The sequence below is a fragment of the Astyanax mexicanus genome, chromosome 1 (genome assembly GCF_023375975.1).
Source record: "Astyanax mexicanus isolate ESR-SI-001 chromosome 1, AstMex3_surface, whole genome shotgun sequence".
NCBI classification, from domain to species: domain Eukaryota; kingdom Metazoa; phylum Chordata; class Actinopteri; order Characiformes; family Acestrorhamphidae; genus Astyanax; species Astyanax mexicanus.
Window position 1 is genome coordinate 47319550 of NC_064408.1, and position 25364 is coordinate 47344913.

General features: G+C 37.4%; 1 protein-coding gene across 9 annotated transcripts in view; it reads left to right on the top strand.

Annotated features, from left to right (window-relative positions):
* The window catches only part of LOC103035149 (tripartite motif-containing protein 16-like), a 204234-nt gene that overhangs the window by 156360 nt on the left and 22510 nt on the right, over window positions 1–25364 (top strand). Inside the window, exons 1-6 of one of the 9 annotated variants that reach the window (XM_007254902.3) lie at window positions 9093–9737; window positions 10104–10199; window positions 13952–14065; window positions 15452–15614; window positions 16088–16144; window positions 16963–18484. The exons of 6 other annotated variants lie outside the window; for them this stretch is intronic. In XM_007254902.3, the coding sequence (XP_007254964.3) occupies window positions 9156–9737; window positions 10104–10199; window positions 13952–14065; window positions 15452–15614; window positions 16088–16144; window positions 16963–17537 (1587 nt within the window). In that variant the 5' untranslated portion in view covers window positions 9093–9155 and the 3' untranslated portion in view covers window positions 17538–18484. Of the gene's footprint in view, window positions 1–9092; window positions 9738–10103; window positions 10200–13951; window positions 14066–15451; window positions 15615–16087; window positions 16145–16962; window positions 18485–25364 lie in introns of those variants that run through there. 2 more of the 9 variants (XM_049479225.1, XM_049479201.1) reach the window with 2 other exon arrangements.

Consider the following 25364-nt stretch of genomic DNA (forward strand, 5'->3'; position numbering starts at 1 on the left):
TCATCCATGGCCATAACCTTATATTGCAGCAGGGGGCTGGAGAACCTGCCTGTTTGGTTCTTGCTGCCCAAAATGCCTTTTTGTCCATTTTTTTGTTTAATTTGTTTTCTTGTAAGTGTGAAATTTATACTAGTTTTGGCCAGGAAATTACCAATCAGCTTGCTGGTTTTGCAGAGGAGAGTGAGTGTGAGTTGGGAAACACTCCTCACTGTGACTTTAAGCAGCGGGTGCAGCTGCTGCTGTTAAAACTAATCTGGATATACAGTGATTTTTCTAAGAGAAAGGTAACGGAGCTAACCATATAAACTGTGATGAGATTGTTTCTGATAGCTGGTTAAAAAGACACAAATTAAAACACACAGATCAAACCCACTGTGTGCTTAATAAAATGCAGCTTGTGTCTAGTCAGTTAGATTAACTTTGTAAATAGATATATAGCTTGTGCCTGATCAGCCAATAACTATTTCATTTTCAAATTGTGTTCATTCATTTAGGATTGCAGGACTTATTGTGAGCTATAATAAACGAAAATGTATTTCGCCATACCTGTTAAGTCTCCCGTTTTGGCCAGGAAACTACCGTATTTTGCCCCTCTTTCCCGCCGTCCTCCCGTATTAGTATATTTCCGGAAATTTCCCATATTTTATTAAAAAAAAACACTTATTAATGAGGCCACTGACTGCTGTGTAAATGGAAAATCTCTTAACGCCAATCACGGTGCCAGTTCAGGGAGAATGTTCCACCTTTCAGGAGAAACATTTTTTTTTACATTTTGTCACCTAACAACCACAAACTTAAATGTATTTGATCAAGATCTTAAGTGATAAACCATCACAAAGTAGCACATAATTGTGAAGTGGAATGAAAATGATACATTGTTTTTATAAAATAAAAATCTGAAAAGTGTGATGTGCAAAAGTCACTCTAAAACCCCTAAATAAAATCTAGTGCAGTCAATCGCCTTCAGAAGTCCAGCTGTGTGTAATTTTGTCTCAGTATAAATACAGCTGTTCTGAATTGACCTCAGTGGTGTGTTAGAGAATACCAGTGAACAAACAGCATCATAAAGACCAAGGAACTCACCAGACAGGTCAGAGATAAAGTTGTGGAGAAGTTTAAAGCAGGGTTAGGTAAAAAAAACATATCACAAGCTTTGAGCATGCCAAAGGGCACTGTACAATCCATCATCCAAAAATGGAAAAAGTATAATACAACTGCAAACCTTCCAACACATGGCCATTCACCAAAACTGACAGATCGAGCAAGGAGAGCACTGGTCAGAGAAGCAGCCAAGAGGCCCATAGTCACTCTGGAGGAGCTGCAGAAATCCACAGCTTAGGTGGAAGTATCTGTCCTCAGGACAACTAGAAGTCATGCACTCCACAAATCTGGCCGTTATTGAAGAGTGGCAAGAAGAAATCCACTGAACTCTAACTGTTAGTAGTTTGGTATGCACTAGTTAGGGATCAGTGGCAGATGCTAATCTTTCAAGGAGGGGAAGTTCAATTTCAGGCTACATCTTAAAATGTGTCGGTTTGTTTACACATAAATTCTACCCTCCCTGAGATGGTTTCATCAAGAGGCATGGCCAACAGTACATTTTATTTGTTACAGCACTTTCAGTCCGCCAGCTCACTTTGTCATACCAGGACAGCTGAAAATACCTGTTACTTTTCCCCACCTTTTGCACTAAATTAATCTGAGCAGTTGATCTGCCCTGCTGTTTTTTTTTTCGTAAGGAAGACTTTCAAATGGCTTTGCCAAAATCCGGTCCACAACATTAAAACTGACTGACATTATGTACAGCTTGCTCACTAGCTAGGGACTGGAGCGAGGTTAGTGTGAAATGTGTCCGCCTGTGAGTGCTTTGTGACGGTGGAGGGGCTGAGCAGCACCCGCTGGACAGAAACTGTGATAGAAGTCAGAAAAAGTGATATAAGTCAGTCTCCAAACACAAGCAGCTACAAAAAAACACCAGAAATAAAGGCTGGATTTGTCGCTAGTCGTTTTTAACAAAGAAAATGTATAGCTAAGAGGATTAGGAAAGTCTCCGGTTTAACTCAGAACAGAATGAAAATTTAAAACTCCCAGCACGGATGTTTACACTAAAAGATCGCTGATTCGCTCATTTCGCTGTCAATCAAAAAGGGATTCAGCCTCAGACAGATCATCCAATCATCACGCAGAAGCTGAGCGTCCGGGTCGGCCGAGGCCAGCCCACTGCTCCATAGACCCCCAGAGACGCTGAGCGTCCGATGGGCGGGACAAAGCTCAGCATTTATCCAATGACTCGTTTCCTTTCGCTGAACTCTTTGTTTCACTATTGAACTCAGCGCTCAGCGTCCGCACTGTTTAAAACACTGTGAAGCTGCGGGAATGAGTGAGAGGAAAGCCGCATTGTTACCAGTGATAAGAAGCTGATTCTGAACAAAAGTTGAGCGCGCTGTAGCGCATAGTCAATGACATATACACACACAACAGTATATATTTGATCACTTGTTTTTTGACACCTTGCAGTCTTAACCGCCTGAGAACTGAGAAAAAAAGAGTATTGTAATTTATGTTTTTTTTGTGATTTCCTATCTCTTAGGAGTAAATAAAACAGATTACCATTTAGACTTTTTCAAATTTATTTTTATTTTTATTTTTATAGCATGTCCACTATAGTGGAAATCAGGATTATTTTAATCTACGGAACAATGAAACTTAACAAGTTAAACAATAACAATAATACCAGGATATATTGGACTTTCATTCTGTATTCATTTTAGTTTGTTGATTTTAGGGATTTTAAAGAAACAAGTTCTGTTTTTCTGAAAGCTTATTTATTCTCTTTTGCATTCGTTGTGACTTACTCATGTGTAATAATAATGAATGGCATAACCAGTAATGGCATAACCAATCTAATCAAAATGGTATGATGTTAATTATTTTATTTACTGTACTATCTGTTGCCAAGGACAGGCATTAGTTTAACAATGAATGGTTTATTTATCTTTTTTTTACTGGATAAATACACTTATGGTAATCCTAGAACTAAATAAATCATACGTGCTAGTCCTGGCCCACAGAGGACGACGGCTTTCTTGCTGGTCCGTGTTCTCATCTGATGAGCTTCCTGCCTCATCAGAACTCCCTATCTCTTCTTCGTCAGGTTTAAACTCTTCCTCATCATGTTCCTCATCTGATAAATCTAAGTCTGAATCTCCCTCAATTATTTTGTACAAAATCTTCTTTGCTTCTGTTCTGTCTCCTAAAACAATGCATTAAAAATACTGGCTGTGAAAGACATGAAGATCATCCTGGTGTCCACTGTAGAGGACATTTATAAAATGGCTATTATTCAATCCCAAAAGTAATTAAACTGCTCTCAGACTTCATTAACTAATTCCTAACAACCTCAGAATGAATAAAATACATGAATTTCATAGTAGAAATGCAATAAATAAAGAATATTTTACTCATCCTTTCTCCTTCCATAAAATGTGCTTGTTGTTATAAAGCCATTTTGTAGAAACAGGAACTTGAATTTGTCAGTACCCCACCCCCCAAACATGTGGTATCACTGGAAAGCTCAGGATGTCCTCTTTAAGATACAGCAGGAATTATTAGTGTAACTCAAGCAAGTAAAATGTGAGCTGCAGAAACATAATGTCCACTACAGAGGACACAAATGAATAGGCCAGGTCTCAGGAGGATCGCATCTGTTAGGGAGGTAGAACAGGTAGAACCTGTATAACATGTAACTGTAGACAGTGTTGGGCACGTTACTTTGAAAAAGTAATTAGTTATAGTTACTTCCAGGACTGGACTGGGATAAAAAATCGGCCCTGGCATTTTTGTTTAGACCGGCCCCTCATAATTAGCAGTGCACAACCGACTTGCAATGAATGTTTGTGGGGTTACAGAGAAGCATAATGTATCAACAACATATTAAATATAAGAAGTTTAGTGTAGTGCTGGGCAGTATACCGGTTAATGCGGTATACCGTTGTGCAATTTTAAACCGTAGAAACATGCTGGTTGTTCAAATACTGTCACTGTAACTCGCTGTTGCCAGCTGGGAGAAAGTAGGGAATTGTGGCTGATTTATGAAATCATGCCATGCAACTATATCTTAAAAGCATTTGACACTGTCTTACTCTTACTCAGGGTGGGCATATATTTTTTACACGTAGTTTAGTCATGCTTAAATTGCTTTTTTTACTTATCATTTATCCGTTTTTAAAAAACTGTTATTTCACTTGTTTGAGTACTTTTTAAAACATGTTAACCCACAGCATAGAGGATACAAATTCAAACTACTATGCAGCCTTTCAACACACCATTAACCTAAATATCTAAAATACTATGATGTAGCCTAAAATGGACACTTGCTGCTCATCCAACACTTCTCAGTATTGACCGTTTGCTATTTTATCAGAATAAGGGGGCATGACTACCAGATTGTGGGAAGTATGCAAATACCATATAATAGAGCTAACGTTACCCCATCACCTGTTACCTGTTTACGTGCTACACTTTTCCGCTCTGTCTTTTGGTTCTGTCTTTTGGTTCTGTCTCTTGGTTTCTGTCACAAGCCTGCTCTCCCTGTCTGCTGCTTCTGAGGACGCGGAGGCAACAGCAGCGAACATGCGTGTGATACTTACACATTTTGTAGCAGCTACAGTGAGACACTCCAGTTTCTCCACACGTAAATTCTCTAGTGGGAGTTCAGTGGACCATGCGGAGAGAGGGTGGGGCTGCTTTTGTCCTATATCCTGATTGGTTCAGTCCACTGTCTATATTGAAGACGGGCCAATGGGCCGCTCCCTCTATATTGTGGGCCGGTCTCTTGGGAAAAAAAGGAAAGAAAAAAATAAAATAATAACAAATCTTAACAGCATCGGCCCCTGAGGACTGTCGGCCCACCGGGAAAATGCCCGGTACGCCAGATTAGCGGCCCAGCCCTGCTCTTGATTACATTCCAGAGGTTTTCAATGGGGTTCAGGGCTGGACATTGTGCTGGCCATGACACTGATCTGGTGGTCCTTCATCCACACCTTAATTGATCTAGCTGTGTGGAATTGAGCATTGTCCTGCTGGAAAAAACAGTCCTCAGATTTGGGGAACTTTGCCAGAGTAGAAGGAAGCAAGTTTTCTTCCAGGATAACCCTGTATGTGGCTTAGCTTAGAAAATGAAAATCCATCTGTCACCTCTGCTGCGGTCTGATAGCCGGAACAGTAACCAGCCAGGCTAGGCTAAGCTAAAGCAAGCTACACTAACCTAACCACAGTCCAGCCAGCTAACCAACACCACCCAGCAAAACAGGCTGAAATGCTGAAAAATCTTTTACCTGAAGATGACTCAGTGGAGCAGGAGAGGAGAGCTTCAGGGAGATTTCAACAGTTCTGTTACAGTTTACTTGTTGTGGAACTACTATTAAAGTATATTTATCATCAATTTTTTGAGGGTCTTTTATTTTCTTTATTCATTTTGTAAAAAAAAAAACAGTTGTATAAAAGCAATAGAACACTCGAGGTTGTGTGTTATCGTGAATAACATCAGCTGTGATGATCTACGACATAACACAATCTCATGTCCTATTGCTTAAATACACCACTGGGAGCAAGACATGGGTCTCTGCAGCTAGGAGTACTGGGCGTGTCGAAAGGTGTGGGCGTGTTGAAAAGTGGTCGTCTATTGGTCTATAGGAGCTGGCGTTTCAGCGTGGCCGCCATTTTGGAGTAGGCAACCATGTGCCCAAAGTGCATTAATTTACACTGAGGAAGGAGTTTAATAAACCTATAATTAGTGATGGCAAAAGTGGGGCTTTTGGGTGATCGAATCAAATGAACCAATTGATTCGGAAAATGAATCTTGTGAGACGTTCGAATCATCACACGCCACAGGGACATCTAGTGGGCAACTAGGGCCTAAATCCACAACTTTTTCTTAACAGAAACAGAAGTGATGTGTTTTTTATGAAAAATTTAAGAAATATTCCCCCATAGCATGTTGTGTCCCTGAATAAATTTGAGTCATGAAAACATATTATTTTGCAGAGAACAGGGTTGTTTTAATGATGTCATTAAGATGTATTTTTCATTATGATACACAGTCAGTGGATTTATATAGCTGACATTATTCATTTTACATTGCAAGGTAGGCAAATGCTTGTGTAATACTTTATTTATTAAACATTACAAGTAATCAGTTGTTTTTATTATTAACAGGATCTGTTCCACAGTGCTTGGACTGCTGGGTTGCTGGAATTGAGAGATATTTTTTTATAATTGAAACAAATGAAGAAAGACGGCAGAGTGTCTGAGCCAGTAATCCATAGGGTCTTTTCTCTGGGCAGATATGAGACCAAGCATTCTGATCTCAGACCAGCTGCTTGAACGTAAGTGCGGACTAAAACGCGCGAAAAGATTTAAAATATTTCGAAACTGCGTGACGTAATGAAACTTGTTTTTGGAACAGTCGTGTGGCTTTCCTCTTTTGATGCGGACTTCGAAACAGTGTTTCGGAACACCGTGATTCAAATGAATCGATTTAGTTCGTAGTAATTTTAACAGTTCTATAAGGACTACAAAGACTACCAGGACTACTGCTATTTGCAGTTGGTTAATTCTTTACTGAAGCTAACTAGTAGTGATGGGCACAGCAGCTCTTTTAGATTAACTAATCATTAGATCCGTTCACTAAAAAGATTTGTTCAAAAGATTTGTTCATTCGAACAAATCTTCTGTGCTGCTCGTCTGTGACGTACCGGAGAAGCTGTGCTGTGCTTGTTTGGTGATGAGGGCTAACAGTGCTACTCTGTAAACACGCTACTTTATCAGTTGTAGACACAGAAGAAATGTCATGTTTCAGTCGTGATTACAATAAAGTAAACATTTCACGGACAAATTAATGATGGTTGTTATTATTTACTTTCTGATGGAAAAAGTAGCTTACATGCAGGTGGAATTTCCACTATGTATATAAATTTAATCCGTTTAATCACAACAAAATTCTACTGCATTTGTTTTTCTTCAGATGTAAATTATTATAGTGAATATTTAAATGTAAATAAAAGAACGAATGTAAGAAATGTAAAATGCAATTATATTGTCACCTAAAATACAGATAAAATCAACATAGGGTGCTGGAATAAAGAATGCATGATAAATTGGACTGTAAAATTGGTTGTGAGGATTTCTGAATTCAAATTTAATTTGATGAGTCAAAAATATCAGAGTGCAGGTCTGTGTGTGTGTGTGTGTGTGTGTGCGCGCTGGGAGAGATTTATATATATATATATATATATATATATATATATATATATATATATATATATATAAAACATATAATCCACAATGTTATGTTGGTATTTTAGATAAAAGTGCCAGTAGAAAGAGGGGGTTTATGACAGTGCTGTATACATTTATTACACTCTGCAACTGCAGGAGGAGCACACGAGCACAAAATCTTTTAATAAACAGTGATAATGGAACTGTGGTATAATCACAATAATACACTCGGGGTTCGTGCTATAACGTGTCATATTGGCACTGTTCAATTAAGTGAAACCCCTCAGCTGTACAACACTTCCCTACACTCATATAGAGATAAAATGAGGAAGATCAGAATCAGAGCTTTATTCTGAAGGTGAGAGACAGATACAGGTTTACAGTGGCTGTAGAGACTCAAAACTACAAAACACCAGTCACACATGTGAGAGCAGAGAAAAACAAAACAAGCATATGACCTGTCTATTTGCATAACCTGCTGATGCCAGGTGAGGGAGCCATTACAATACGTTTTTAAAAATAGAGAGATTTAGGAGGGAAATTTAGGAATACTTACGTTTTCTCATGGAAATGTTAGTTATGTTGACCAAATGATAAATGGACATCTCTCTGAAATGTTGGAAATGGGAAAATGGGTCATTTGTTCAGTGAAGTGTGATGCAATATATAGAAAAGAGTCTCCAGCTAAGCCCTCAAGACCTCGTCTTTATTGGTGCCAAACCTGGGTTTAAACAACACTTTACTTTATAGATTTGTCAAATATTATCCACAACTGTGCACACTTTTATCTAAAGTAATGCTACACACACCACAACATTTCAGTTCAATTCCCTGTGCTATTCTCCACATCTGAGATAAAATATGCTAGGTAGTTCTTGTCGAATGGCTGTCTTTAATTCTAGTGATTAAATGTCCTTGTTCAGTACACCATTATACAAATTACCTGCTGTGCAAAATGCTTATTTAATCTAACGTTCTCCCCTTCAGTAACTCCCTGTTAATATTCTATCTTGTAACTTGAAAGATGGTTCAGTGCAAACACATAGATTAATATGCTTTACTCGCATAAATGATTCCTTCTTAACACTTGTCACATGCTCTAGGGGACGACCCAATCAAAGCCCAATAAGATGCAGTTCTAAGCTTAAAACACCATTTATTTACTGTTTACCATTTAGGATGGATCAACATGTCTTACAAACATGGCCCAACTGCCCCATGGCCTACATCATGTGCTTTTTTAGGATAAACTGTCTTTTATTATTTCATTAACTCCAACAAATTGTAACTATTTCTAATAGTGCAGTCATTTTCAATGTTTTACTAATAGGTGCTTCTAAATAAAATGTCTTATTTTGATTCGCAGCATGGTGCCACAACTGTTAAAAATGCACACAGTAGGTGAACTGGTCATGCTAAGTTACCCCCTAGAGGTGTGAGTGAATGTGTGTGTCTGTCAAAACCAGGGGATTGTTGCTTTGTCCAGGGGATATTCCTGTCTTGTGCCCAGTGGTTCCAGGTAGGCACTAAAGGGAAGAGGAGAAGTGTATGTATGTATTATGTATCCATGGTGTAATAGTGTGTTTTGTCTGTTACAAGTTTTTCTCTTGTACATTTGAATCTTCCTGTTAAACAGAACTATGTTAATGGTTTAAATCACACTGTTATAGTCTCTTTTTGTTAAAATCTATTTAGTGCTGGTATAAAAAGATACTGTAGGGAGAAAGACTTAAAGGAAATTACTGTGCTTCTTTTGACCTGCACCAGCTTGTTACTCCACCCAACTTCTCTCTGAAATTCCATATCATGAAACCCCTCCTCTTCTCTTTAGACAAAATGAAACTGAGAGTATTGTTGTCTCTTAGTCTCTTAGCAAAATGGCAGAGGACAGTATTTCAGGATTAGATCAGGAAAAATTCCACTGTCCAGTCTGTCTGGATCTACTGAAGGATCCAGTAACTATTCCCTGTGGACACAGTTTCTGTATGGTGTGTATTAATGGCTGCTGGGATCAGGAGGATGAGAGGGGGATCTACAGCTGCCCCCAGTGCAGTTTTACTCCAAGACCTGTTTTACGCAGAAACAACATGCTGGCTGAAGTGGTGGAGAAACTGAAGAAGACAGAAGTCCGAGCTGCTTCTCCTGCTCACTGTTACGCTGGACCTGGAGATGTGGAGTGTGATTTCTGTACTGGGAGAAAACTCAAAGCCATCAAGTCCTGTTTGGTGTGTTTGTCATCCTTCTGTGAAAGTCATCTTAAATATCACGATGAAAACCCTTCCTGGAAAAACCACAAGCTGGTCAAAGCTCAACTACAGGAGAAGATCTGCTCTCAGCATAATGAAGTGATTGAGATCTACTGTCGCACTGACAAAAATGTTGTCTGTTATTTGTGCGCATTGAATCATCACAAAGGTCATGATACAGTTGGAGCTGCAGCAGAAAGAACTGAAAAACAGGTAAAACCTATCATTTTTGAGAATCAATTCATGTGAATTTTATAGCTATATACTGTAAATAATATTTATACTTTATCTGTATAATATTTATACCAATGGCAGCTTAATTTTCAGGACCAAAACCCCAGGGCTCTAACCCCTGAGCTATGGTTGATTAAGGTTCATAAACTGTTGTTACAGTTGTTTGATTATATCAGGTCTTACAGTATTTAACATGTTTGACGTGTTTGTTTTGATATTACATAAGAAATATACCAAATCATTTTTAACTCTGTAGAACCAAAATGATTGATATCCTCTTAGCTACTCCAGTAAAAATGACTTTTTCTCACAGTTCACAAATACACAAATTATATTTGTTTACAGAATAAGCTAAAGCAGATAAACATTAAACTCCAGCAGAAAATCCAGGAGAAAGAGAAGAATCTACAGAAACTGAAACCAACTCTGAACGCTGTCAAGGTAATAAGTCATGTGAGCATATGTGCGCAGTGACTAAGCTAAATAAATAACAGATGAATTACAGCTTTTTTGCTGTTGCTAAGACCCAAAATCTGTAACACAATTTCGGAAATTTCTAACTCAAATATTTTCTCTATTAACATGATTAACTAAACTAGCTCATTCTCTGCCTTACACTCATTTAGCTTTTCTAAAATACACTTTTAGCTGAATTCTAAACACAGTTCCCTATATTAAATACAGCAACACATACTGAACACTATGTGAATCTTTTAGAATACACTGCCCTGCAAACACCATACTCATTTACCGGCTACCCAACCCAGTTTGGACAAAAGAAGAGATAGTTCCTGAAATTGTGCCCTGGTGAACTCAAAAAACTGTAATAGGTAACTCAACTGGATAAGCACAGAAAAAGTACAAAGGCATTACCTGTAACTTCTTCATTCTATTCTTGCCATAGCTCTGATGATTTTTCTAGCATTTTGTGGGCCTTTTTTCTGGTTCTTTTTTAGTACATGTGTCTGCATATACCAACTTAGTGCTAATAGAAAGAAAAGTCTAAATGTTTGTCCTCCATGGATCTTTTAGTTTTATCAATTACGTTTTTGTACTTAAAGCTTTAGGGAGGTCCATTTTTATCATTTTAAGGTAGTAAAAATGTTTAAATAGGATGTGAGCATTTGCAGAAATCTATTGAAATGAATAAAGTAAAGGAGTAACAGGGTTAACTTAAAATAGAAAATGGGTTATTTGCCTGCGTTCTGAAAAAGTTTCTCAGTCAGGTTTATGAGGTAGTCACCTGCAATGGATTTTAGTTAACAGCTGTGATGAACTCATCAGGAATTAATTACTTGAGTTTCTTGCCTCTTAATTCATTTGAGAGCATCAGTTGTAAAGTTGTAAAGAGGTAGAGTTGGTATACAGCGAATAGCCCTATTTGATGTATTTAATGTTCTAATCCATACTATGATGACTGAGTAAAGAGAAAAAAATTTATTCAGTCAATCTGAAACACTGAAATTGAAATTGAAGAACTTGAAATTATTCTCAAAAGCAGTCACAAAGACCTTCAAAAACATTATGATGAAACTGGCCTTCATCAGAACCGCCCCAGGAAAGGAAGACCAAGAGTTACCTCTGTTGCAAAGGTTCATCAGAGTTACCAGCTTCAGAAACCGCAAGTTAACAGAAGACCAGATAGGAGCCCACCTAAACGTTATGCGATGCTAAATGCTATGAGTATTTTGGTTTGTTTAACACTTTTAAGATTACTACTTTATACATTATGTGTTCCTTCATAGTTTGGGTGACTTCAGTGTTAATTTACAATGTAGGAAAAAACATTGAATGAGAAGGTGTGTCCAAACTTTTGACTGGTACTGTAGTTGTGATGTCACATTTTCCAGATGTTGCAAACTAGACAAGTTTGAAAACAATATGAAAAAAAAATGAAAACAATAACTAGTCATCCTTAGGTGCCACAAGGCTTTGTGCTTCTGCAGAGAGTTCTGGAATGGGATAGTAATTCCATGGTGAGAACTTGTAGTTCCAGGGATGTTTTGCAGCTCACCTTTGCTAGGGTTCAGTCTATGATAAGATGTCCTCTAGACATACAATGACTATATCAAAGGCTGCTGGAAGGTCAAGTAAAATCAGCACCAATGATAGTTTGGTTGATCTTGTTGAACTGCTACGAGGGTAGTAAGAGGATCTAATCTGGGCTGATCTGTTCCATTAAGAACAAAACACTTTGAGGTTGATGATTGCTTTACCACATTTTTTACATACCTGGCATTCAGCAGCTTAACACAGACATGGGTGTGCACATACAGTCCACTTCAAAAGTATTGGAACAGTGAGGCTGATCCCCTTTTTCTGCTGTAGACTGAAAACATTTTGGTTTGACATTAAAAGTTGAATATGAGACAAAAGATCAACATATCATATTTATTGAAATGATTCATAATCAATGACGTGTGATGATTCATAAACAATGACGACTATTAATGATATTACTTTTTTGTTCTATGCGATGATAATGTGTACTGTAAACTGAACTGAACTACCCTCAGTGAGCATTTCTGAAATGCTGAGTGAGAGTTTTCTCTATCTGGCGCCAGCAGTGTGTGTCTATGTGTGTGTGTGTGTGTTAAGGAATGCACGTCACAGCTGTTCTGTCTGCAAGTTCTGGCGCCAGGGTCATCTTCCTTTCTGCTTGCAGTGTTTTGAGAACCAGCCTGATATGCCCACTAAGGGATTATGTCATACCATATGTCAGAAGAAGTTGACGTGTCACAATGGTGGCACTGTGCCCATAATTGGGAAAGTAAGACAGTAAGGGTTGGGAGGATCTGAAAGGTATAAAAGAGAGCGTGGCACTTTTCCAAGGCAGGAGATCACTCTGTATTCATACGTGTGTCTTCTCAATAAATCTTGTTACTCATTCTGATCAAGACTCAGAGACTCAGAAATTTCTTTCTTCCTGTCGTTATTTTCCACCACACTGTCTGAACTATTTTTTTCTTTTTAACCAACGTTTTGAAACCGATAAAAGTAAATAAGATTTAATATTCGGTTGCAAATCCTTCACTTGCAGTAACTGCATTATGCCTGTGACCCACTGACATCACTAACCTTTAGCATTCTTCTTCTGTGATGCTTCTGGCTGTGTGTTTTGGATCATTATCTTGCTGCTTAATGAAGGATCTTTTAAATTTAAATCAATCAATTTAAATTCAAAGACAAAATGTTTCTCTAGACTTCTGAGGCCATTGTACAGGAATAAGCCCATCCCAGAATAAGCCATGCCAGCTTAAGCCTTCAAATATAAGCAGGTGTTTTAGAGATCATGAGCAGATCCTTTTTTCCCCAAACTTTAGCCTTTCCATCACACTGGTAAAGATTTGTTTTTGTCTCACTCCATAATTAGTTCATAGGCTTGTCTCTGAACTTTATGGAAAATTCCAGCCTGCCCTTCCTATTCTTGTCAACAGTGGTTTCATTTTCTTTTGAAGCCTCTGTACTTTGTTCATGAAGTCTGAAAAGTAGATTGCCTCATTGATACCTTCACTGCTTCCCTCTGGAAGTTGTTGCTGATGTCACTAACAGTTGTTTTAGGGTCTTTCTTTACAGAACTCACAATGTTTCTGTCATCAACTGCTGTGGTTTTCCATGGTCTACCTGTTCATCACCTGTTATTTAGTACACCAATGACGACTTTCTTCTTCAGGACATTTTAACTGTTGTTCTGGCTATGGACAATATTTGTGCTGTAATGGTTCTGATTGATTTTGCATCTTCCCTCAGCTTCACAGTTGCTTGTTTTTTTTTTTGTTTTTGTTTTTTATACCAATAGACAGCTCTCTTGTTTTCATGTTGGTTACTCCTCTAACTATAAATGCTCAGTCTGCACAGATAAAACCCAAATCTGAAACTGAAAGTTCCAATACTTTTGCTCACCAAAAATGAGTGGGTTCAGACAAAAGGTGCTATCTTCTGAACTATGTATCAGATCCAGATGTATATACCTGGACATAAAAGTAGATTTTGAAATGTTGATCTTTTGTCTAATATTCTAATATTAAATTCAAATGTTTTCAGTCTACAGCAGAAATAATGGCACTGTATGAGCTGATTGGCTTACAACCTTGAAGCGAAATCACCAAAATATATATAAATCAAAAATATCAAAAATATATATATTAGTCACATGTACTAAATAATTTTGTGTATTACACTATACACAACAGAGTGCAGCTGAAGAACTCCTGGAGCAGCTGGAGCAGGAGATCACTGATCTAAAGAAGAGAAACACTGAGCTGGAGCAGCTTTCACACACAGAGGACCACATCCACTTCTTCCAGGTAACAAACACTGGTAAAATATAGAGAGACTGAGTCATCAAGTTATTATGAGTGTCCCTTATAGGTAATATTAAACAGTCTAAAACAGTATTATTCATGTCTGGAATAGTAGACTTGTACTGTATGTAGGGCTGCCACGATTAGTCGACTAGTCACGATTATGTCGACTATTAAAATAGTCGACGACTAATTTAATAGTCGATTAGTCGTTTTTTTTTTCTTTTTTCTTTGTTTTTCTCTCCAAACTGCTGCAACTGCCTTTCTGTCCTGGACGCACATGCGCAGTAGTGGAAACCGGGGTAGGTAGTGGACGACATCTCAGGACATTATACAGACAGGCTCTGGTTTCATGGCTACCCCGCTACAGAACTCAAAAGTGTGGGATCACCAAGAAAATAAAAGTGAAACGCGTGCAATGCAATATCTGCAATGAAGAACTTGCCTTCCTCGGCAGCACAACCGCGATGCACGAGCACCTGAAAAGGAGGCATGTTGAGGCTGATTAAATGACGAAGAAGCTAAATTGCTATTTAGCTGCTAAAATTAGCGTAAACAGAGCGTTAACTTAGTACTTAACTTACTCATCTTGATAGCTTTAAAACAGAGGTCACTAATAGGCGGACCACGATCCGGATCCGGACCCAGACGTTGTCACAAATGCCGTCCCAAACCGATAAACTACAGAGAAGGATTTCATTCTGACAGTGGCTTCTGTTTTCAGTGCTTTTCGGTGCAGTAAACTCACAGATCAGTCATGTGTGGTGTAAAATCACCAAACGCTCTCCTCTGCCAATCAGATCTGTGCAGACCGCTGCCCTGTGTACGGTAATGTACACAATATCTGGACAGAGAGACATTTTTTATTAATATACTTTTTTTTCATAATAGTTCAAACAACCTCACGGTTGAGATGTTTCATAAATGCCAGTGCCTTATCCTTATTTTACACAGTTGTTTACACTTTATGCTAAACAGTAAAATAATTGTCTGTTACAACAAGCTGCATATTTCATTAAAGGTTTAATGAACTATGATTTTAATTGTTTTTATTTTTAGTTAGCATATAGCTGAAATCTAATGTTGGTTGTATAATAGCTGCTGCATTCTATTGTGATAGACTGTGTTTTATATTCAATTAACGTATGATCCGATTAGTCGACTAATCATAAAAAATAATCGGTGATTAGTCGACTATAAAAATAATCGTTTGTGGCAGCCCTAACTGTATGTGCAGTGTGTATAGTTTATAAGCCTTTTTGAGGGTATTCTACTGATAATATCATTTGTAAGTGACCTGACAGCAGATTCAAACAGTCTAATGTATGCAGCTCAATTGAGGCTTTACACTTCTGCACTGTAATGTTATTTTATTATTTCTATCTCTAGAGTTTCGAGTCTCTCAGTGTCTCTTCTGGATCTGATCAGTCACCCAACATCAGTGTCCGTCATCATGTCTCATTTGATGCAGTGATCAGATCTGTATCTGATCTTAAAAAGAAACTGGAGAAAGAAACTCATGAAGAAAAGATCAGCAGAATCTCTCCACATGGTAGGAGGATATGTTCTGCTGTTATATACGATGTAGGACGTGTCTGTTTGGTAGGATTAAGGGTGAAGTGTGGAGTTCTATATCACCTACCTGGATGCCATAACAATCTAAAGTTTTAAGTTTTAATCCTAACCTTTTTGAGTTTAGTATCTTTTAATTTATACACAGCAAAGTTTACGTTTATAAGGAAAGGATCTATTTTTTGTTTGTCACCTCAAACACATTTATATTGACATATGTAAAGATTGATTCATTTAAATTGAATTTAGCGATACTGGATGATCACAGAAATGTATAAAATATTGAACGAATAATGATAGACTTTGATAGACTAACCTGTTTCGGAGAAATAAAAAAAACTTTCCACAACACAGACATTCTTACAGTGCTTTAAGATCATGAGTTTTAATATACAGTAATCTTGTTCAAGTTACATTTGGATATTCATTCTGTGTTGTGTTGTGTCTCCACAGCTGCAGCAGTTCAGGTTTTTCCCTCAGAACCAAAAACCAGAGAAGACTTTCTGCAATGTGAGTGAAAACATGAACAGAACCACAGTTAACAATCACTAATAATTAATATCTACTGCTTCAGTAAATTTGATATTGTCTGTAAAGTTTCTCAGCTATTCTAGATAGGCTTGCAGCAGTAACTGGTTTTACTGTATACCTTGATAAAAAAAAAATGCACGGTTATTATAGCATTGGCGTTTGCCTACTACTGGTATTTGTAAAAAAAAAAGGCAAGCAAGCGAAGAATCTCACCCACACATGCATACCTCCTCTCCACCTTGGCCACTCCCATACTGGTGCACCCAGTACAGACACACTGGTTTTACCTCCACCCCCCAAAAACTAAAACTAACGCCAGCGGTTTAGGGTCACTCTGATACCCCTAAATGAATACTCAATTGTTCCAGAGGACAGATATTAAATACCTATATTAAACACAAATAAGACCATGTGTGAAGTGCAAGGCTCTGCATACCTTCAGATTTCACCCAACAGCAATTTTCTACCTACTAATCTCCAGCCTCATCATTCAGTATAGCTACATGCATATTTTCAACACATATATTAAAGTGTATGTGTGTGTGTGTTGAGTTCCACTGGTGGTGCATTATTTACCTTCCTGGTGTTGGGGTAAAGAGTGAATGAGCGCTGTCATTTAAAGAGAACCGCTGCTCATTGATGGACATTTCATGCTCTCCTCTTTGTTCAAATAAAATTTAACAATGGCCTAGTCTCTAAATGACCCTTAAATATTCCTAAACTTCCTAAAGGCCTTTTTAAAAAAAGAAAAAAAGGCTTTACTTAAGTAAATTTTCTGAATGAATTTTTTTTTTTAGATTTCTGTCAGCTGACTCTGGATCCAAACACAGCATATGGTTACCTCATCCTGTCTAAGGATTACAGAAAGGTGAAGTACGTTCAGAAGGCCCAGCAGTATCCTGATCATCCAGAGAGATTTGAGAACTTCTTTGAGGTGTTGAGTAAGGAGAGTGTGAGTGGACGCTGTTACTGGGAGGTTGAGTGGAGCAGCAAGAAATGGGTGGCCATATCAGTGTCATATAAAGGGATCAGTAGGAAAGGATCAGGTGATGAGTGTAAATTTGGACACAATGATCAGTCCTGGAGTCTGCGGACTTCTTCTCCTCTCTCTTTCTGGTACAACAACATTGAGACTAAGATCTCAGCTCCTCCATCTTCCAGAATAGGAGTGTATGTGGATCACAGTGCAGGAACTCTGTCCTTCTACAGCGTCTCTGATACAATGACCCTCCTACACACAGTCCACACCACATTCACTCAGCCGCTCTACGCTGGATTCTGGCTTTCTGGTACTGAATCCGTGGCAGAGTTATGTAATGGCACTTCAAATATTTCCCATTCATTAGGAGCACCAGATTTAACAAAGGTTTAGCAAAATGGTGCTCCCAATGTCTGAAACACTTTTCATGACCTGCATATTTCTATTAAAATGGAGGTTTTCTGATCTGCAGTCTTTAACATCATACTGGTTCCAGTTCTCATTGGTACCATTGGCCTCAGCTAACTTGTTTTATTAAAAGCTTATACAACTCAAATAATTAATTTTCCCGCAATTCCTTTCTCAAACAACCAAACTCCTGGAAGAGATTTATGAGCAACTGTCTTCTCCTTTTGGCAGAATTGTTTAGTTTGTAGGTTTCCTAGAATGGACCTGACTTTTAAGCACAGTCCACATGTTCAGGTTCAGTCAGGACTTTGAAAAGACCATTCCAAATCCGTGATGTTAGCCTTATTTATCCATTCCTCAACCACATTCCATGTGGGTTTGTGATCTTTTTCTAAATTTCAACTGTCTAGTTGTTGTTTTAATGTTATTGTGAAGATTTCTGAGGTAGTACTTCTTGGTTTGTGTAATATACAGTCTCAGAGCATGAAGCTAGTTTTTGAGATTAAATGCCACACCTTTATTTGAAAAACTTATCTCGGATCATTGTGGCCATAAAACGTGGGAAAAAGGAATTCCTGAAACTCCAAACAAGTAAAACATGTTCAACAAATTCTTGTTTGTTTTATACTGATAAGTTTGACATACGAAAAAAAACAATCATTTTACTAATTATATTGAAAAATAAATATTTCTTTAGATGATTAATGAATATTTTGTCCCGAATATTTTGTTAGATTTGGACTATGTCTTCAAGATTCTGTAATAATCAGTGCATACATGTAGTGAAAAAAAATCTAGCTGAAATGGGCTTTTATAGATTTAATATGAAATTTGTTTTTATTTCAATAATTGAATTGTTTGTGTTGAGCACACTTTAATTGTACTTCTACACATACTGTTAACTTTCTTGTTCTGTCACTGATTTAATTATTCAGCTGTTTACAATAAATAATAAAACATGTTTCTAATATATGAATATTTTAATTATTTTTTTACCTTTAAATAAAATCCTTTAAAAGAGTGTGCATTTGTAAATTAAGTGTCAAATCAGGAGCTTCATTAGTTGCATCAGTTGTGTTTGAGATGTAACACACCAAATGCCTGGACTGATGTTTGAGTGCTAGCTACATCAAGAAATCTGTCTAAAAAGTTTCACACAGAAGACACTGAAGAAATCACAGCCTAGCACAAACAAGTAAAATGATACTAAAAGATGGAAAGGCATTACATGTTTTTAGAGTTGAGTGTTTTTAATAAAGTAAGGTTTAGGATTTGAGAAAGTCAGCATGTGGATGCAGAGAGAAGCATTGTTACTAAGAGGAGAAATCCAGATAAAGGCTTTTTGGAAGTCCACAATTAAGTGGTCAAGCAATAGATTTACATATGTCCTTAGGGACATTTTAACAGCCTGGCAAAAGAAAAAATGGCTAAAAATAGGACACAGAAAAACAGAAAAAGGATATTGACAGCTTTTGTCTGCAAGACAAACCAAATTTTTTGCTCCTTGTGGTCATGGATTTTGAGTAGAATGCTTTTCCTTCATTCACTTATTCAGTTATACCAATCTCTAGTCTACTGATATTTTAAGACTGTTATTTTTTTTTCATTAATTATTTATGTTTTGTAGGTCTATTAATTGAATACATCCAACAGAAAAGGCTTTTTGGAAAAAAACTCGCAATTATTAAACATATTGTTTTGGTTTATTTTAAATTTACACTGTATTCCAAATTATTATGCAAGTGATATTTTTTTCAGATTTTCCTAAATGGCCAATGCAAATGACAGTCAGTATAATTTCTAAGTCATGACCCGTATATAAAGTATAAAGTATAAATCCAATGTTACTGTCAGTACGAGCCAGGCAGGAAGTCGAGGAGGCGGACGCAAGTGCAGGTAAGGTCGTAATAAATTATTTATTAAATAAATAACATAGATAAACAAACACGGAACAAAAGAAGTAAAGCAAAACAAACAAGGGGTAACGATGATAAACAAAGAAATAAACAAGGAACAAACGTGAGATAAAACTAACATAAACAAACTGGGAGTGATAAATAAAGAAACAAACGAGGAACAGAATTAAACAAAACTAAACAGAGAAACAGAGAGACTAAACAAAGAATAACTAAACTAGACAAGAATAAATAAACAAGGAAATTAACTAGATAATAAACAAGGGTAAACAGAGAAAATAACAAGGCGTAAGAAACTAGAGAAACGTGGAAAGAAAAACGACAGGAGTTGGTGCAAAGACCGACGAAGACAAAGTGCCACAGGGGAACTATATATACACAACAAGGGAAGTGGAAACACCTGGGGCTAGGGGGCAGAGCTACAAATTGTCAGGTGAAAAACTACTGAGACAGAACACAGGGGTACAGGTCATGTGGGGGAAACACAGGCACGAGGACAGACAGGAAACAGGGCCAGGACATGACAGTTACTGAACAACCCTGCCAACGATATCATAATTTTTTATATAAAAACTCAAAATGCACTCTTCCAAATTATTATGCGCAACAAAAACATCAAGCCAAGTTACATATTAACATAAGAATTATTATTTGATATCACCTTCACAATTCTTGCATCCATTGAGTTTCTGCTTGAATTTCTTTGCATGATGTCAGAATAGCGTCCCAGAGCTGCTTAATGATACTCAAGTTTCTCTATAGGGTTGAGGTCAGGGGAGGATGGTGGACACACCATGAGTTTCTCTCCTTTAATGCCCATAGCAGCCAATAACACAGAGGTATTCTTTGCAGCATGAGATGGTGCATTGTCATGCATGAAGATGATTTTGCTCCGGATAGCAAGGTTCTTCTTTTTCAGAATATATATACTCTATATACTTTGCTGACCCTAAAGGGGGCTACCAGCTCACTCCCCATGATTCCGGCCCAAAACATGACTCCACCCCCTCCTTGCTGACGTCGCAGCCTTGTTGGCACATGGTGGCCATCCACCAATCATCCACTACTCCATACATCTGGACCCTCCATGCTGGCACGACACTCATCAGTAAACAAGACTGTTTTGAAATTAGTCTTCATGTATGTCTAGACCCACTGCAACCGTTTTTGCTTGTGAGCTCTGGTTAGGGGTGGCCGAATAGTAGGTTTATTCACCACAGCAGGCACCTGCAGTTTCAAATACCTGTTTGCTGGTTTGTAATGGCATTTTAGCAGCTTGTCTCTTAATCCGGTGAACTTGCCTGGCAGAAACCTTCCTTATTTTGCCTTTATCTGCACAAACCTGTCTGTAATCACGCTTAAGTTTTCGTGAAATATCTAATGAATTTATAACTTGTCCAGGGCACCACCCTATTTCATGATTTTTAGCAGCAGAAACATAATTTTTCCCCATGCTGCTTAAAACCTTTGGCCTGCTTAATAATGAGTTTTTTATTTTTTGTATGTTTGTTTAATAAAATTGTATTTATACTTAATCAGTCATGAGTTTAATTATACAGAAATTATACTGACTGTCATTTGCATTGATCATGTAGAAAAATCTGAGAATAATTTCACTTGCATAGTAATTTGGAACACAGTGTACATGAAACACAAGAAATCCTAGAATCCTAGATGACTATGATCCTCATTGGCCCTCCAAATCTGGGAGAAAATGGGAAAAAATAATAATACAACTCTTACACTAATACATATAGAAAACTCAAATGGCTCTTTGAGTAATGGCATAGAAGAATAATTTTTGGATCCATAACGAACCGTGTTTGTGACATTTACATTTACAAATGTGTTACAGGCTTATTAATCATGTCTTTTCTATTAACCTCAATGTTAAACCAACTGCACAAAACAAACCTGATCACCAGTTCCTCTTAGCATTGTAGTCTTTACTCTGGCATTCTTGTCACATGTTTACGTTATGTTTAGAAAACCAAATCACGCTCTGTGCAGAACAAACAAAACCACTTATGGAGAATACCACTTCCCCTTCTGTGCATGGGACCAACGGCCCTTTTGGAGAGTGCCATGCTTGTGAAGTAACATTTCACACAACCGCAAAACAGAAGCTCTGAACTCCAAGCTGTGAACTTTATATTGCTTTAGTCATTATTAAAGTCAAAATGATACAATTTTAAAAAATATGTAAAAATATTATGTGTTATCATTATGTGTTAGTGTGTTACAACTTGTGTTATCAGATCTTAAATAATGATTTTAATATTTATAACCATAGGCATATAGCAGCCTGTTTTAGGGCTGCTAGAGTCATACTTTGTCCTATCTGAAACTCATTGGTCACATGCTTACATAAAAAAAAAAAAACAATGATTTAAAGGTTGTGATACACTGCCTTATAAATATTAATGTGTATGTTCACTCCGAGGCCTGTTTTAAGCAGAAACAACATGTTGACTAGAGTATTAGAGAAACTGAAGAAATACTGTCAATGTTAATGTGTTAAGGCACACGATTTATCTGGAAATTTTTACATTAACTTTTTTTCACGCAAATTAAGTATTTAATTTTAGCCCAATTTCCTATTTTTTGCAGAATATGGTGACATGTTAGCATTTTTTTTTGTAATAGCGTTGCTACTGCTGAGTTTAAATATTGAAATACTAATTAAATCTCATAATTCTTACTGTCCTACACCTCCATCCTCTCCACATTCCTATCTCTCTCACACACACATCATACATTGCATTGCTGCTTCTTTGAGGAATAACTTTGAGGCGTGTGTGTGTGGGTGTAGCCTAATAAAATCAAATAAATTTCCCTTTTGCTCATGCATCATGGCTGTTTGACAATATTTTGGTGTCACAGCAAGCGTCAATCACACTCTGGAGATGTATTATTTATGATGTTTATGTATGGTACTTCATTGTAAGATTTTGAGTAATATTTTAGGCATGGGATCCATATTTTTTAAATATGATTTTAGCAGGCCTGCACATCCAGTACTGCAGAAGCATTAATGATCAAAACGGCATGCAGGCTGGAGTAGAAACAAAACTTACCAAGCTATAGAAAGTTTATACATTCATCAAATGAACTAAAACTAAATATGTATTACTGAATACAGTAATATTTGTTCATGAGCGGCACATGCCCAGCGCATGTAGGAACAGCCCCACACACACACACACACACACACACACACACACACACACACACACACACGAATGTGCTACAGAGCATAATCCCAACTTTTACTTTAATAATATACAGAATAAAAAACAAAATAACAATGCCATTCCTGTAAATTACCTGCATTTATATATGATTTTTTCATGCTGAAAAATGTTCTCATTTTCTTAACACAGAACACAGAATATTAATTGTTTCAGCACCACAGACATAGACTTTAAAGCTTTTACACTCTAGTAACAAAGCTTTAAACTCTAATCCAGCATCAGCTCACCAACCAGTCAGTAGTAATACTAACTAGTACGACTACTGCTTAAGACCCTATAGCAGCGAAACCCTACGGTATACAAACTGAAACACATAGATACGTTTTCTTTGCGTTTTTTAGCAAAATACATAATTCTACTTTACAAAATAAAGGAACATTCTGGCCATGTGGATAGTTACTTTTGTCTAATTGTGTTTTTAGCCGTTTAGCTTCTTTTACCCTCATTCATGCACACACTCTTGAGCTCCCCCTAGCGGTTTACAGTAGCGTGGGGGCCTCTATTTTCGGCCATTTCAGTAAAAATTGTGGAAATCTAATCTTACTGTAAATAAACAGAAGTGCTTTACTCACCCATATAAATGGTTTTCAGGAAGAAAATCTGTGTAGCAGTCCAGTGCTCATTTGACTTTGGTTTTTTAAGAACTAAAGTTTTGGTTGCTTCGGCGCTCCCCCAGTGGCAAGATCGCAGAATTACAAGTCCCCTATTTTCGTCCACCTTACATTCAGCTTAAAATACCCTATTTTAACTGGAAAATTGTTATACCTAAGCCTTTATTTTAATAATAAGAACACTTAACATGATATTGGTGGCTGATAATGTGTGTAATAATGCGTATTTTCGAATCTCTGGGCATCTTTATTTGTGGGACATGACATTTTTGCACTGTGCCTGTGGGATCCAGCGGCTCCCAGTGGTGTTTTATAACATCGCATTTCTCCTGTGTGGGAATCCAAAATCTGATTATGTTAGGAAAACATGGCGATATCCTTGTTTACTTTGAATATGTGTAACAAAAATAATAAAGAAAAATAGCTTTTGTGCTACAGAAATGTGGTGCGTGCTCCACACAGTTTTTTTACACAATGATTTACAAAATTGTTAGCAATACTAAAATTGTGTTTTATGACGTGAAGTTTTTGCCTAAGGCAGGAGCTGACGTGTTTTGAGTTTCTTTAATTCAATTGGCAGACAGGAAAAGGAAACTGCGCAATAGGAGAGCAAAATAGGGGACCACACGTTAATTTTCTGATATAATGGTGGAGATAGAGAGTGGGCAGACTCTTCATAAACCGGCTCTGGTGTAGTGTAGTGTGAGTGAACTCCAGGAAAGTGAGAATTTACTTCATACACGTTGCTGAATGACACTGTAAAATGTTCTTAAGATGGAGTTTATACATTAATGTGTCTGTGCAGTTATACAAGAACTGTTACTAGATGGTGACTGTGTTATTGGTCATTAGCGATTCGCTGCTAGAGATTGCTATTAGCGATTAGCTGCTAGAGATTGGTCATTAACAACTAGCTGCTTGATATTTGCTGTTAGTGATTAGCTGCTTGAGATTTGCTGTTAGTGATTAGCTGCTTGAGACTGGCTATTAGCAATTAGCTGCTAGAGATTACCAATTAGCTTCTAGAGATTTGTCATTAGCAATTAGCTCCTAGAGATTGGCTATTAGCGATTAGCTGCTAGAGATTGGTCATTAGTGACTAGCTGCCAGAGGTTGGTCATTAATGATTAGCTGCTAGAGATTGATCATTATTAGCTGCTATAGATTGGCCAATAGTGATTGGCTATTAGTGATTAACTGCGAGAGATTGGTCATTAGCGCTTAGCTGCTAGAAATTGATAATTAGCGATTAGCTTCTAGAGATTTGTCATTAGCAATTAGCTACTAGAGATTGGCTATTAGCGATTAGCTGCTAGAGATTGGTCAATAGTGATAAACTGCTGGAGATTGACTATTAGTGATTAGCTGCTAGATATTGGTCATTATTAGTTGCTAAATATTAGTCAATTGTAATTAGCTGCTGGAGATTGGTCATTAGCAATTAGCTGCTAGATATTGGTTATTATTAGTTGCTAGAGATTAGTCAATAGTGATTAGCTGCTGGAGATTGGCTATTAGTGATTAGCTGCAAGAGATTGGTCATTAGCGATTTGCTGGTAGAGATTACCAATTAGCTTCTAGAGATTTGTCATTAGCAATTAGCTCCTAGAGATTGGCTATTAGCGATTAGCTGCTAGAGATTGGGCAATAGTGATTAGCTGCTGGAGATTGGCTATTAGTGATTAGCTGCTAGATATTGGTCATTATTAGTTGCTAGATATTAGTCAATGGTAATTAGCTGCTGGAGATTGGCTATTAGTGATTAGCTGCTAGAGATTGGTCATTAGCTATTAGCTGCTAGAGATTGATAATTAGCGATTAGCTGCTAGAGATTGGCTATTAGTGATTAGCTGCTAGAGATTGGTCATTAGCAATTAGCTGCTAGATATTGGTCATTATTAGTTGCTAGAGATAAGTCAATAGTGATTAGCTGCTGGAGATTGGCTATTAGTGATTAGCTGCAAGAGATTGGTCATTAGCGATTAGCTGCTAGAGATTGGTCATTAACAATTAGCTGCTAGAGATTTGCTG